Raw genomic sequence first — 13547 nt, 5'->3', positions numbered from 1 at the left:
ACAGGTTCATATCTTAATCATGAATCTAATCTCATTGTCAATTTGATTCTAGACCAAATGTATCAAGACAAAACACCATCTTACTGTAACGCCATTCCATGCATCACATAATACCCAGTCATGCTACCCGCCATGCTCTCTTATCATGTATACATAAACATTTGAACCTCGGACGCTCCAAATAGGCATATTCCTTTTCACACCCCTTTACTAGTTTACAATTCATCTTTGGATGGGAAATGCCAATCCCATGATCGAGGAGGAACCGGTAAACCAAGCCAGAAACTCCATAATCGGTTGAGCTCCATGACTGCAATGCCTGAAAACTTGAATGGCATTTCCCACCAGGTTCGGAGAACCATAAAGTATGTCCGCCATACCAAGTTCCATTCGGTTTTGATCTCTTCCCATACCGACCTTGATGGAGGAGGGGGCTTTTTATATGATATATCCTCATCCTGTCCGTCGTCATCAGATATGCTTTTCTCTTCTGGTTGGGCTTTTGAGCCTGGTGTTGGTGTTGCAGGAAGTGGATCATCAGAATAAAGGACGCTATGATCTCCGGTATTGAGAGCGTACCGAAACCGTTGAATGGCGTTCAAACTGTGGCTCACCCGACCAAGAGTATTGACCAGAGCAACAAGTTCAGTCCTTCGGAGGTGAGGATTCTCGCCGTTCTTTGTTTCGTCATATTCAAAAAGAATCTTCAAGGCGGCCCCATAACCCGCAGTCTGGACCTTACCCCACAGACGACACTTGTCGCAACCGACGCAGTCCATGAGGCGTGAGACATTTCGAAATCGGTTTCTGAAATCGTCTTTGAGGTCGATGACTGAGGGGTCCTGGAACATAAGAGACTCATCAAACGTGTTGCCGCTGGCTGCAGCCCGGTCGGCCAGCTCAAGCACCTTTTGTTTTGTTTCAAAGTCTTGTTGCACATCTCCAGAACAGAAAGTATAGGTCTCGAGATGTTTTCTCACCTTGGCAATGGCTCTGGTGAGAATGGCATAATTGAAGTAGACGTTGGAAACACGCTCGGGAAATCCATGGAGACGTTGCTTGTAGCATTCCAAATTTCGGACCCATTCTCCTGTGGATTGGTTGAAGAATTCCCAACACAGATGGGTAGAGATGGACGCATGCATGCCACTGACGATACGATAGAATGCTCGTTGTTCAAGACACTCGTCGTCCAAGGGGTACAAATCATCCGCGGTGTCTACATTTTGTCGACCATATTCTTGAAAGACATTCCTGAGATTTTGAGCCGCCTCCAGGGGTTTGGATCGAAGAGAGGCATGTTGAGGGGATTTTGCCGAGAAGCAGTTCTCTTTGTAAATGGACTCCCAGACCTGACGAGCGCCCATGCCCGAGTAGCCAGTATATCTTTCGGTATTGTTGACCAGACTGACATAGTCACCTTTTGCAGCTGCGCCTTCATCCTCAGCCACACAGTAATCTCGCTGATCACACTCATCGTCGTCTTCAAGGACACAACTCTCATCAACACCTTCGCCCAACTGATACTGCAAAGGACGATCTTTGGGCCTTTCTCGTCGAATAGCCCTAGGAGGGTGTTTGGCATGAGCACCCTCGAGTTTACTCAACTCTTCTGCTCGCCAGATCAGAGGAATGTCGCTTTCATCCTCTATAGTTTCGACGGCACAGGCACGATTGCCGCACATGGAGTTCTCATCACTCCAGAAGGGACAAACTTTATTGTACAGGTTGAGGCGATAATAGGCAAAGAAATCGGTATGTTGTGTCAAATCCTCCAAAGCGGGGGCCAACTGGGTATTTAGTTTCTCAAGATCAGAATATGAAGTACAGGCGTCGGAGACGATGGAATTGGGATCGATAGCGCATTGTGGTTCGGCTCGTACACATCGAGGGTTTAGGAAGAGGTGGAAGGCCAGGAAGAATCGAGAGGCATGTTGTAAGCGCATGCTGGCGAACACTTGATGGATGGTGATGGTTGTTTAGGGTTATAGGAGGGCAGAAGTCGAGAAAATCATACCACGGCTGTACAAGAGGTCAAACGAATGTTGGAGGATGCAGAAGAGTAGAACGATTGAGTGAGAGAGAGGGCTGTGTTGATATAAAGTTGTCGTGTTGGGTGTGAACAGACTGGCCACTCAGTAATCATGGGCTGACGTCCTGGTTGGAATTCGCCGCTGGAGACGAAGAAATGCGGACGTCGGACGGACAAGGACAAGGAAGGAGCAAACGGGGGGGAGAAGATTCTGACACGGCAGGAGCGGCTGACAGGGTTCAGGGAGTCAGGGTCCTTCCTTCCTTCTGTCTTTGACTCTTTCGGAGGAATAAAATATCCGATGCCGGGTGCCTGGCAATGTGCAACTGATGGCAACCACGACTGTAAGTTAAGACACATATACTCACACCTTCCTCGTCTACACGCCTGGTATTATGCGTATGTACATACGTGGCTTCAGTGTGTCATTTCTTCATTTTAGGTCACTAGAATTCATTCTGCATCTGTCTGACCATGCAATCAAAAGACATGCCATGTATCACACCATCCCGTATCGAGTTATATAAATATAGATCGCTAATAGCTAAATCCAACTCCTCACGCCACCCATTTTCACCTCACCGTCTCCAATCACCAGTCAATCCTTCGCTGTGCTGCTACACCCACGTGTCTGGCCGCATTAACATTGCCTGTCCCTGGCATTGGCGCCATTTTGCTCGACATCCTCAATCCTTTGTTAAACCCGAGTTTCTTGTCCAGGCTTTCAAAAGGCTTGGGTCCCTCTTCCTTCTTGACCACCCACTTGCTAGTTCCAAGCACATTGTCCATTTCCATCACCGGTGGAAGCTTGAGATATACCCATCCGTCTTCTCGCTCCTCAGCTTCAAAGGTTGCGATCGACATGCTTGTATCCGAACATGATCCAGCACCGGCATCTTTCTTCTCAAAGTCCACCTCTCCATTGAGTTGGAAGTTTCTCTTGTGATAGGGACAGCTGACGTATAGTTTGCTGTCCTTGCAGTCTGCCGACTTGGTTTCTCCGACCAATCCGTCTGACAGGCCAAAGGTTCGTTTATGGGGACACATCTGTTGACTCGCATAGTATTTGCCCTTAAGTTTGAACACTGCCAGTTGTGTGTCGCCTCGAATCACGCTTTGAGACGATCCTGTCTCCACGTCGCTGAATTTCTTGGCCTCTACGATGGGTTGCCATGTCAGGCTGGTCCATCTCGTGCCCTTGAAATCATCATTCACCGTGGTCGAAGGCCAGTACGCAGGTCTGTGTTGACCTCGTTCCTCCACCTTCTCCACTGCAGGCTCTTGGTTTTCAGTCGAGTTAGCAAATTGTTCAAATGCCTTGCGTTTTTCCGGGTCGTTCAATGTCTCGGTCCATTCGCAAAAGAATGTTCCTACAAGCTCTTGCATCTGCTTTTCGAGTTCTGCGCAAATGCCCAGCTTGTCTTCCAGGATCACTTCGCGAAGGTATTGAATTCCTCCAGGAAGGTTCTCAACCCACCGCGCTGTTCTCTGTAGCTTGTCCGCCGTTCGAATATAGAACATGAGGTATCGATCCAAGATAGGAACGACATCATCTGGAGGCACATCTTTGGCAAGGAGCTCAGAATGACGAGGTGTTGCTCCACCGTTGCCGCCAACAAACAGGTTGAACCCCTTTTCAGTTGCGATCAACCCAAAGTCCTTGTTCTGAGCTTCCGCACATTCTCGCACACATCCAGAGACACCGCCCTTGATCTTGTGCGGTCCTCTGATGGACTTGTATCTCTCCTCGAGACGAATCGCCAGCCCCACCGAGTCTCCAATTCCGAATCGACACCATGTCGTTCCCACACAAGACTTGACGGTCCGAAGAGATTTGGCGTAGGCGTGCCCTGACTCCATACCACCAGCCACGAGCTCACTCCAGATGTTGAGTAAATCTTGCTTCTTAGCTCCAAACAGGTCGATACGTTGCCCACCAGTAATCTTGGTGTATAAGCCATACTTTTTGGCCACTTGACCAATGATGATCAACTTATCGGCGCTGATTTCACCCCCAGCAATACGAGGCACCACCGAAAATGTCCCGTTGCGCTGAATGTTGGCAAGATACCGATCATTGGTGTCTTGTAACCCACGATGAGGCTTATCAATGATATGCTTGTTGAACATGCTAGCCAAGATAGATCCAATTGCCGGCTTGCAAAGCTCACAGCCGAGACTGTCTGGTGTGTTACCAACATTGGCCATGACCTCTCCAAAGCTCTGCAGCTTTTTGACGTAGATGATGTTGAAGAGATCAGCTCGGGAGAATGGAATGTGCGAACACAGATGATTCGTCACCTCATTGCCCATGTCCTTCATCGACTTGTTGAAGATGGACTGGACTAGAGGCATGCAGCCACCACAACCGGTTCCGGCCTTGGTGCAAGATTTGATCTCACCAATGGTTTTACACGATCCATCCTTGACGGCGTTGGCAACATCTCCCTTGGTGACGTTATGACACGAGCAGATCTGCGTGTCGTCGGAAAGATCGTTTCCGTCGTCCTCGCCTTCTTTGGATGCGCCGATGATGAATTGAGAAGGTGGCACGTCCAGTGCTTTCTTGTTCTTGACCATAGGTACCAATTTGACGTAGTCTTTGGTGTCGCCAATCATCATGCCTCCAAGCAGATATTTACCGTCCAGCGTGAAGAGATACTTCTTGTAAACTGCTTGGAACGGATCTTTGTAGGTCAGAGCCTTGACTGCTGGAGGGGGTGGTCCATTAGTCAGGGATTTGACTTGATCTTGTCCCGCCGTGGCAGCCTTCTTCTCCCCTCGCTTGACGTGTCTGACAGGGAGGTCCTTGGGCCCGTCTCTGTCAGCAAAGAAATCCCCAAAGCTGGCCACCTCGACGCCGAGCAACTTCAGCTTTGTACTGAGGTCAGGCGTCTTGAACTTGCGAGGACTGTGTGCCTTGGCCTGCGTGAGATTGAAAGAAAGAACGTCCGCTTGCTCAACACCAGGCGCGATAAGACCAAATGTCTGGGCCTGCCAGCTCGCACATTCGCCAATGGCATAAATGTTGGGGTCGCTGGTCCGGAGATCGTCGTCGACGGTGATGCCGCCACCTCTATCGGCACATTTGAGCCCTGCCTTGCGAGCAAGCTCATCTCTGGCTTTGATACCAATGGCAAACATGATGCAAGTGCAGTCCATCTGCTCACCATCCTCAAATACCACGCCACTGACGGCATTGTTATCGTCTGTGAGGATCTTGCCCACTCGCTTGCTCAGCATCACGTCTAGGCCCAGGTTTCGTACCAGTTCTACCACCATACCGCCGGCATCGCCGTCGAGTTGCCGGGAGAGAACCCATCGATTTCTCTCAATCAGCTTGACTTTTTCGAATTCCTCAAGGTCCATCATGGCCTTTGCGGCTTCAAGACCCAGTAGACCTCCACCGACCACACACCCAGTTGTCCCTTTGACAGTTGCCGAGAACTGGATGAGTTTCTGGAGATCTTCAATCGTTCGGTACACAAACACTCCTTTAGCATCGTGGCCTGGTGTGTGCCTTGGAAGTAAGGCGTCTGATCCAGTCGCGAGGACCAGAATATCGTACGAGACCGTCTCGCCGCTGGAAGTAACCACTACTTTTTCCGTTGGCTTGATTTCAGTCACGAGTGTGTTGAGGTGGTAGTTGAGAGATCCCTCTGGATGTCCATGGTACCAAGTTTCGGGGTTGAGGTAAAGTGACTCGACCTGTCGATGTTGGAAGAAACTAGTCAAACCAACTCGATTATATGCAAGGTGTTCCTCCTCTCCAATCACCACAATCTCGTATTCTCTCCGCTTCGCATCGAGTTTGAGTAGCTTCTCACTGCAGCACCAGGGATCAGATATGTGTCCTGTAATTCTTTCTCAGGCCTTGTTGACCGGATCAGTACTTACACGAATGCTATGCCCACCATCCCCAAGCCCACAACGACGATCTTCTTGCGCTGGGCGGGAGTTGCAGGGACATCTCCTTCAGCCTCGGCACCTTTTGGTGTGGCACTGATGGCCATGCCTGGCGATGAAGTGGCCCACGACATTTTCCAAATGTGTCACAAGATTGACTTGAGAATGCTGATCGGGGAGCCAGCGGGCAAGATACTCAGATGATACTTCACCGCTGCATATCAAGCAGGTAGACTTTTCGAACTTTCACAACCAGTAGGACTCGAGGGTAGTCTTGTTCAAAGGTTCTTGCAGGTGTTGTGTGATGATGAAGGAAACACAATCAAGTTCATCACAAAAGGAGCAGTGTAGTCAATAAGCAGAGGCAACTAGCATTGAAAACGAAGAACCAAAAATCAGAAAAACAAGAACACTTCCGCACTGGAAATCTGAGGAGAATCAAACCTGACGCCATCTGTACCATCTATGGTGCTCCGCGGGAAAGCAGTGACGGTTGAGATGAATCCATAGCCAACAAAGTTCATCAATGGTCGCTTATCGGCGGTACAGTCAATGCTCTGGAGAAAGCACATCCGATCGACTCATACGGTGCAGTGTACGAGATGAACAAAACGGACCCCCGCAGGACTTCAAGCACGGAACCGGGGGGTTTCATCATCATGATCGACCAATAGATAACGAGGAATTGTCATTTCTCTGATGCCACACAGGCAAACCCGTGTCTGGCGCGGAGAACCGAGAACCCCTATCTGGGCGAAATAGGCTGGAATGGCAAGTATTGAGAGCCTGGACGACATGTCAACAAGGAGGTTTCTCCACGGCTTAGACGGCTTGCAGTGTGATCGACGGCCTAGAAGCACGCCCGGACAAGAGATAGGCACATAGGAATGGGTTTGGGAGTAGAGATAAGACACAAAGTGAATATGTCATGGTGGATTCATGTGGATGAGAGGAAATCCCATGATAACGATGGCTTGGCATTGATCGTACCTTCCCAGTGGTTGATTTTTCAGGGTAATTGTATTGTCACACATTTTGATTAATCTTGAAATGACCAAAACTCCTTGATTTGATGCTTTCCTCGGAGATACCTTCACATCTTGGGATTTTCCACTTTTGCTCGCACTTTGAGTCATCATACCAATTTCTGGTCTCTTGTGTATACGTATCTCTACAGTCCATCAAAGTAGTCATAAATACTTCCCATTTTGACGCCAAGAATCATCGTGAACATCCCTTCAAACTCCATCGAAGCCCTATTGCTTGCATAGTTCCAAGTCTCGTGAATCATTCGAATTCTGTCCCTCTAGAAAAACATTAATTGTTCGTCTTTCCAGCCCTGCTCAAGTAGAGCCTGGTGCATTGACTTCTCCATCTCCTCAGGCCCACAGAGTAAGATCAATGTATCGTCGTCTCTCGTACAGTTAGCTTGTACCAATTGTCCGGTAATGCGACCGCGAAGGCCTGTCCATTCGTCATTGGCTTTGGTCAGGGTGTGCAAAACCTTGCATCGATGTTGGTTCCCTGCCTCCAGTTGATCAAGGTCTTCTTTGCATAGAATATCTTCAACCAGCCGGTTGCCATCAAACACGGTGCACTGTGTGGTGTCCTCGGGGTCTCGAATCACCGCACGAAACACCTGGTAGATGGGAGTAATGCCGCTGCCTCCACAGATCATGACAAATGACTTGATCTTTCGTTCTTTGTTTTGAACCAGGCATCGGCCTCTACCGAGATATTCGAACTTGCCTATAGGTCCCTTCATCTCAATGAAATGTCCAATGGGAAGAGAGTCCATTGCCATGGACATCTTCCCACCAGCCACCCCTTTGTCCGCAAAGTACACCTTGACCAGCATGTCCATGAATCCCTTGTCATTGATCTCTGAAATTGGTGTGTAGCTGCGAATGATGGTTTCTCGTGTGGCGGGGTCCTTGAGTCGAACCATAAGATGTTGCCCGACAGGAAGTCCAAGTCGCTGTTCAGCATGTTCCAATTTGTATGTGAATATCCGCGTGTCCCAGGAGACAATCTTCTTGCCGTGAAGGATTGCCTTCTTCCAAGCCTTAGAGTGTAGGAATAATTCAGAATCCCCAGTAGACTGCACAGCCTCAACATCACCCGCAGATAGGGCCGACTTTGCAGCCTCATCCAGTGACCCGATGTGATAAGTTGGCATCATGGCTTTGGCAGTCTCACTATGGATGGCCATGAACTCCTCCGTGCAGTCTAGCCCAGCTGCTGATATGATACTTTGTGCTCCACCAGGATGCCCTTCCAAGAAGTCGGTGCCATTGTACACCTCGCCATTCACCACAAACCAGGGTTGTTCTGCGCCATCGTGCTTTCTAAGTTCATCAATCGTAATTGCCTTTTTCAAGTCTTCTTTGACCATTGAGATCTCTTTGACCGGCTCAGCCGAGGGGGCAACACTGGCTTCACCTTCCAACTTCTCGCCCCAGAAACCATTGGCGAGGTTTCCCCCAGCCTTCTTCACCCGCTCCATCCAGCCACCGGGTATCAATGCCGGCTGTGTTGGATGCTCGAAGCGAAGGAACTCGCCCTCTCGGGTGATGGTCACTCGAAACCATGGATTGTTCATCATCCCCAGGACCGACCAATACATATCTCTTGGTTGCACATTCATGCTTTCATCCATGGCACGCACAAAGATGTCCTTGGAGGTTGCAAGATCTGCTGTGGAGAGGTCAATGGACCAGAAGCACCAACAAAAGCACGTCTCTCGCCATGACATATCGAGTCGGCCGCCAAAGAGGTCTTTCTCCACCTCACGGTACCGATCTTCTGCATATTCGACATTGGCCAGTCTCCACGTCGCACCTTTGTCCAAGGAAATCTCGACCCTGGTGATCCGTCTCCCGCCTCCACTGTAGGCATACCCTTTGGCTCGGTAGGTTTCAGGGGCATTCGTCAGACACAATTGTTCATCGTGTTGAGGATAACAGGTGGCTGAGTTGGGGCTGAGATCATAAATGGCATATCTCTCATCTGTCCACCATTTCGAGTTGTTTGCTGACTCTTCTGGTGAGACCATGGTTGGAAGCACCCGATTGTCGTAGATGTGATACCAATTGTCACTTGGAGCCTCGGTGACGATAAGCTTTTTGAGCCACTTCACTGATCGACCGCCGATCTGGCCGGGGATTACAACCCGTAGAGGCTTTCCATGATCGGGTCTCAACATCTCACCGTTCATCTTGTATGAAAGCATGAATCCACGATTCTCGTCCATGACCCAATTCAACTTGACCGACGTCCCATAGAAGCCATTTGGCAACAAGTCTGCCCCTTCCATACAGACGTATTTGGCTTTTCGTTTTGGCTTCGCCTTCTTGATCACTTCGGACATGATCACGCCAGTGAACAGCGCCGTTGAGAGTCCAGCCGCTCCCCAGGAGAACCCTTTACTCTTTCGAACCATGTTTTGTTCCTTGCGGCGATTTCCTGCGCATACTAACGTGATTGGGCAAGTTACTTGCTCATATTCGGTCATAAGTTCCCGTAAAGTAATCTTGATGGGGTTTTCAACTAGTCCCTCGACAGACAATTCCCAGTCAGGGATATCTTCGTCTCTGACCTGAGGTACTGCCCCATGATTTCGGACGTAAAATAATTCAGGGCTGGTGAGGAAGCCTTCATCGAACAGAGCTGTCAATGGTGCCTCGACATTAAAAGGGTGTACACCAGTCAGTCGAATCAGCCTCGGATCTCGAGGTACATGGCTGTCAGGAGTTTTCAGGTCGATATCAAGAGTTTTTGTGGGGATGGTTGTGGGAGGAGGCAAAGGAATGTCTACACCGTCATCGTCTGATGTTGAACAATTGTCGTCTGTGGCAGGGGGTGACGGAGGTAGTTTTTCTTGGGCTGTATGTTGATTTTTGCTCTCATCATGTTCTAGTCCAGTTCGTGAACCTACGGCCACTGCTGGAGTGAGGACTTCCATCTTGTCGCCAGGCTAATTTCACGCAAAATCGAAGATCTGGAAAGAGGAAAGATGAAGCACGAACATGTGCCAGGTTATGCAACATGTCAATGAGGAGGATATTGAGCAGGCTCAACTTGAAGAAGTACCAAGTCCACTATCAAAATGTGTGGACACCTACCGGGGAAATTGGAGCGATCGCCACCACATGCATGGGTGCCATGACGAAGCCCTTTCGATCTATGCCTCAGTATTGGCCCATGAGGCACGATCTGGAATGCATCGAGTCCATGTCAGAGTAATGAAGATCCGCGGGGTTACTAGAAAACAACGCAGTGTTTTTAATGCGAGGAAATGTTGTGGCTTCTCCTTATCTTTGGGCCTGATCTTGTACGACCCGAAATGGACTAGTCTCGTTTTGCTGTAAAATTCAATACAGAATACTTTTGTCACACAAGACAGACATGACAGCGAATCTGTGGGACGCTCACGGACGATCAAGTTCCAGTTGTCATGAGCACCGTAAGTCAATATGAACCTGGCTCATGGTTTTGCATATCATCCGGTGTCATCGGATATTTGAACCACATTCTGTGTATGAGGAATCTGTGCGACGGTCGGTCGTTGCCAGTCTCCCAACCCGAGTAAAGTGGTGGATACATAGTAGCGGAAAGACCCGATTCTCGTACCGCACAATAATGGATCGGAGCAATACACGTAAGGGTGAAGAGTCTTTTGTAAACTCCCCACTGAGCCTGTTGATGTTGCCCACTACTGCCAAAGAAATGGGAACAAGACACCAAAACCCCAGGCATGGTCACGTGACAGTCATCTGGAAACCTCCTGCTTCAATGCTCCGTAGTACAACTGGGGATCATACAGCCCATCGATTGCATTAATCATTTGCACGTGACGTGGGGCATCTCCAAACTTTTTCTCCTACTGCATGAACTTTTTTGAGGGAACCGGTGAGTCTTCATTCGATCTCTACACACCTACAACCCTTCTCTACCCGCCACAAGTCATCCCAGAGCCGCAACTGGCTCTTCCTCATCCGCCATGCCTCAGAACGAATATATCGAGCGGTGGACGAAGCAGCACGGCAAGCGTCTGGACCACGATGAGAGAGTACGAAAGCGAGAGGCTCGAGAAGGCCATGCTCAATCAGAAAAGGCGCAGAACCTGCGAGGTCTGAGAGCGAAATTGCACCAGAAGAAACGACATGCCGAAAAGATCCAGATGAAAAAGGCCATCAAGGCCCAAGAAGAGAAAGATGTCAAGTCCGCCACACCCAACGATCCTTCATCCCAACCTTTGCCCAACTACCTCCTGGACCGATCCCAGGCCAACAATGCCAAGGCACTTTCGAGTGCAATCAAGAACAAGCGAGCTGAAAAGGCGGCCAAGTTCTCTGTGCCATTACCCAAGGTCAAAGGCATCAGTGAAGAGGAGATGTTCAAGGTGGTCAAGACGGGCAAGAAAACTGCAAAGAAGGGATGGAAGAGAATGATTACACAACCCACCTTTGTGGGACCAGATTTCACTCGAAGACCTGTGAAATATGAAAGATTTATCCGACCTATGGGTCTTCGATACAAGAAGGCCAATGTCACTCATCCTGAGTTGGGTGTCACCGTGCAGTTGCCCATTATCAGCGTCAAGAAGAACCCACAAAACCCTCTGTATACACAGCTGGGCGTATTGACCAAGGGAACCGTCATCGAAGTCAATGTTTCGGAACTTGGATTGGTCACGACTGGAGGTAAAGTGGTTTGGGGAAAGTATGCTCAAGTCACCAACGATCCCAGCCGTGATGGATGCCTCAATGCAGTTTTACTCGTCTGATCTGCGAAGATACCGATCGGCAAAATAACACAGAAACCCACCCCTCACACCAATACTCATTAGAAAAGACTACGACCACATCAGGGGGTTACACGACATCAATCCACAGAATCCATCATAGCTCCTCGGCAAATATCGAATGGTCAGAATATCCCATAGCCTTGACAGTGATCTTGGCACTCTGCAACACCCTGCCTTTGAGACTGAGCGTTTGACCTGGTTTTTCGACTATCCCAGCGAAGAAACACAATCAGCATTGACAATCTGAACAAAAAAGTCAGCAAGGACTAGACCTTAACTTACAAACATTGGTGATCTGGGCAAAGACGCCATATGTGGCTTTGAAATCAAATCTCTTCAAGCGTTGCCAAATCTGCAAGACGGTATCTGGAGGCAAAGGGATGTAATTGGGAATACTCCACAAGAACTGGTACGAGACAGTGTCTTGTCTCTTCCCGGGGTCTGGGTTATGACCCGACGCCACGGCGAATATCGTGTCTGCGACGAAAAGGGTCGGGACATCGGTATTGGGCACGGCCGAATGCAGGACCATACTACCGGGAAAGTGGCCACCGCATATTGCAGCGGTGATGCCGGGGAGTAGTTCGGTGTACGGGTCTTTGAGGAGTTTGAGATTGGCTGTCGAAACGTCCTTTCGATTCGCCCATACTGAGTCCACTTCGGTCATGTAGACAGGGCATTTAAATGTCGTTGACCAGTCGGCCCATGTTCTAGATGAGATGTCAGCACGTGGCAGATTGGAGGGAGAACAAAGAACTAGAAGAGAGAAGTCGTCATGTTCATCATGACCATGACTGACTTGTCATCCAGGACAACCAACTTACGTGTAGAAATGAGGATGAGAAATGACGATAAATTCCAACCCGCCGAGTTCAGTGATCTGTTGAATGTACAAGCATTAGCGATAGGTACCTACTCACAGCAAAGCGTGTCTCCAAGTAGATAGATATCACAAAACTTGTTCCATCTGACGACAATGCACCATTCACACATGTATACATGTATACATATGTAGATATGTGTCTATACATACATACCTTATCAACCGTCCTCTGATCCAACAACGCAACCAAATCCCAGAGGACATTTCCATGAGGTGTTTGAATTAAACAAGCGCGTTGCCCGATGGCAAACTAAATGGTAAGATATGTTCGTGTCAGTGAAGCGTCGAACCAGAATTAATGCATAGGTATATATCTATGTATTCAAAGTGTACGTACCTTCGGCTCAGTATGGATTTCAATGACCTTTGAATCCTTTTCGTTTCGTTCAAATACATTCTCGTATTTGCCTTCGCTTTTCAATCGGCCCAGAGTTGTGAATGATTGCCCTGTTGGGGGGATGAATTGTCGAGGATCCTATTTTTATATGGAAATTTGTGAGTTGGGTAAGAGAAATAACAACTGGAAAATAAGATGATACATATATATATCAATTCTTTTATATAATCATGGGTGTGATGCTTGTTATATATAACCAAACCTCAAAATAAACAAGACATAACTCACCTCACAGATTCGACATTCAGACTTCCCAACACTCTCATCCACATCATATTGTGCGCCACAAGTGTTGCAGAGCAGAAGATTATCCGTTGTGGTTAGGGTATATTTTGGAGACATGATGGGCTGGGTGTGTGAAGTATGTATGACACAATTAATATGAACTCTTTCTGGAGACAACGACCAATATCAATTCCTCACTCGATCGATCGGTCCGCGATGATGATGTCTCGCCAGTAGGTATTTAATTCTATTCACGGATTCAGAGACAGAATCCGAGGTCAATGAGGTGTCAAGG

General features: G+C 48.6%; 5 protein-coding genes across 5 annotated transcripts; 1 reads left to right on the top strand and 4 right to left on the bottom strand.

The window, feature by feature from the left end:
- Positions 1–9: 9 nt before the first annotated feature.
- Positions 10–2333, bottom strand: PV10_01728 (uncharacterized protein). The gene has a single exon (XM_016365960.1). The coding sequence runs from the start codon at positions 1944–1946 to the stop codon at positions 216–218; it is 1731 nt and encodes a 576-aa protein (XP_016229609.1). The 5' UTR covers positions 1947–2333; the 3' UTR covers positions 10–215.
- A 178-nt stretch (positions 2334–2511) lies between these two features.
- Positions 2512–6045, bottom strand: PV10_01727 (nitrite reductase [NAD(P)H], large subunit; the record flags this gene model as incomplete). Its single annotated transcript, XM_016365959.1, has 2 exons — positions 2512–5858; positions 5930–6045. The coding sequence occupies 2 exons, from the start codon at positions 6043–6045 to the stop codon at positions 2624–2626; spliced, it is 3351 nt and encodes a 1116-aa protein (XP_016229608.1). The 3' UTR covers positions 2512–2623.
- A 1055-nt stretch (positions 6046–7100) lies between these two features.
- On the bottom strand, positions 7101–10202 carry PV10_01726 (uncharacterized protein). The gene has a single exon (XM_016365958.1). The coding sequence runs from the start codon at positions 9900–9902 to the stop codon at positions 7245–7247; it is 2658 nt and encodes an 885-aa protein (XP_016229607.1). The 5' UTR covers positions 9903–10202; the 3' UTR covers positions 7101–7244.
- Positions 10203–10863: 661 nt separating this feature from the next.
- On the top strand, positions 10864–12614 carry PV10_01725 (ribosome biogenesis protein NSA2). Its single transcript, XM_016365957.1, has one exon. The coding sequence runs from the start codon at positions 10941–10943 to the stop codon at positions 11724–11726; it is 786 nt and encodes a 261-aa protein (XP_016229606.1). The 5' UTR covers positions 10864–10940; the 3' UTR covers positions 11727–12614.
- PV10_01724 (uncharacterized protein) lies at positions 11643–13477 on the bottom strand. The gene is made up of 6 exons (XM_016365956.1): positions 13256–13477; positions 12968–13105; positions 12785–12880; positions 12572–12627; positions 12030–12457; positions 11643–11954 (listed from the first exon to the last, which is right to left on the bottom strand). The coding sequence occupies exons 1-6, from the start codon at positions 13367–13369 to the stop codon at positions 11842–11844; spliced, it is 945 nt and encodes a 314-aa protein (XP_016229605.1). The 5' UTR covers positions 13370–13477; the 3' UTR covers positions 11643–11841.
- Positions 13478–13547: the final 70 nt, after the last annotated feature.

The sequence above is a fragment of the Exophiala mesophila genome (genome assembly GCF_000836275.1).
Source record: "Exophiala mesophila strain CBS 40295 unplaced genomic scaffold supercont1.1, whole genome shotgun sequence".
NCBI classification, from domain to species: domain Eukaryota; kingdom Fungi; phylum Ascomycota; class Eurotiomycetes; order Chaetothyriales; family Herpotrichiellaceae; genus Exophiala; species Exophiala mesophila.
Note: the sequence above shows the minus strand (reverse complement) of the source record. Positions and strands in the feature narration are given on the sequence as shown.

What these genes read in the sequence shown, in the direction of transcription:
- PV10_01725 (XM_016365957.1), top strand. Translation starts at nt 10,941, where the DNA reads ATGCCTCAGAACGAATATATCGAGCGGTGGACGAAGCAGCACGGCAAG.
- PV10_01724 (XM_016365956.1), bottom strand. Translation starts at nt 13,369, where the DNA reads ATGTCTCCAAAATATACCCTAACCACAACGGATAATCTTCTGCTCTGC. An exon ending in AAATCCATACTGAGCCGAAG is followed by an intron (nt 12,881 to 12,967) that starts GTACGTACACTT and finishes CTTACCATTTAG; the next exon opens with TTTGCCATCGGGCAACGCGC. An exon ending in ATCAGAGGACGGTTGATAAG is followed by an intron (nt 12,628 to 12,784) that starts GTATGTATGTAT and finishes TACATTCAACAG; the next exon opens with ATCACTGAACTCGGCGGGTT.
- PV10_01726 (XM_016365958.1), bottom strand. Translation starts at nt 9,902, where the DNA reads ATGGAAGTCCTCACTCCAGCAGTGGCCGTAGGTTCACGAACTGGACTA.
- PV10_01728 (XM_016365960.1), bottom strand. Translation starts at nt 1,946, where the DNA reads ATGCGCTTACAACATGCCTCTCGATTCTTCCTGGCCTTCCACCTCTTC.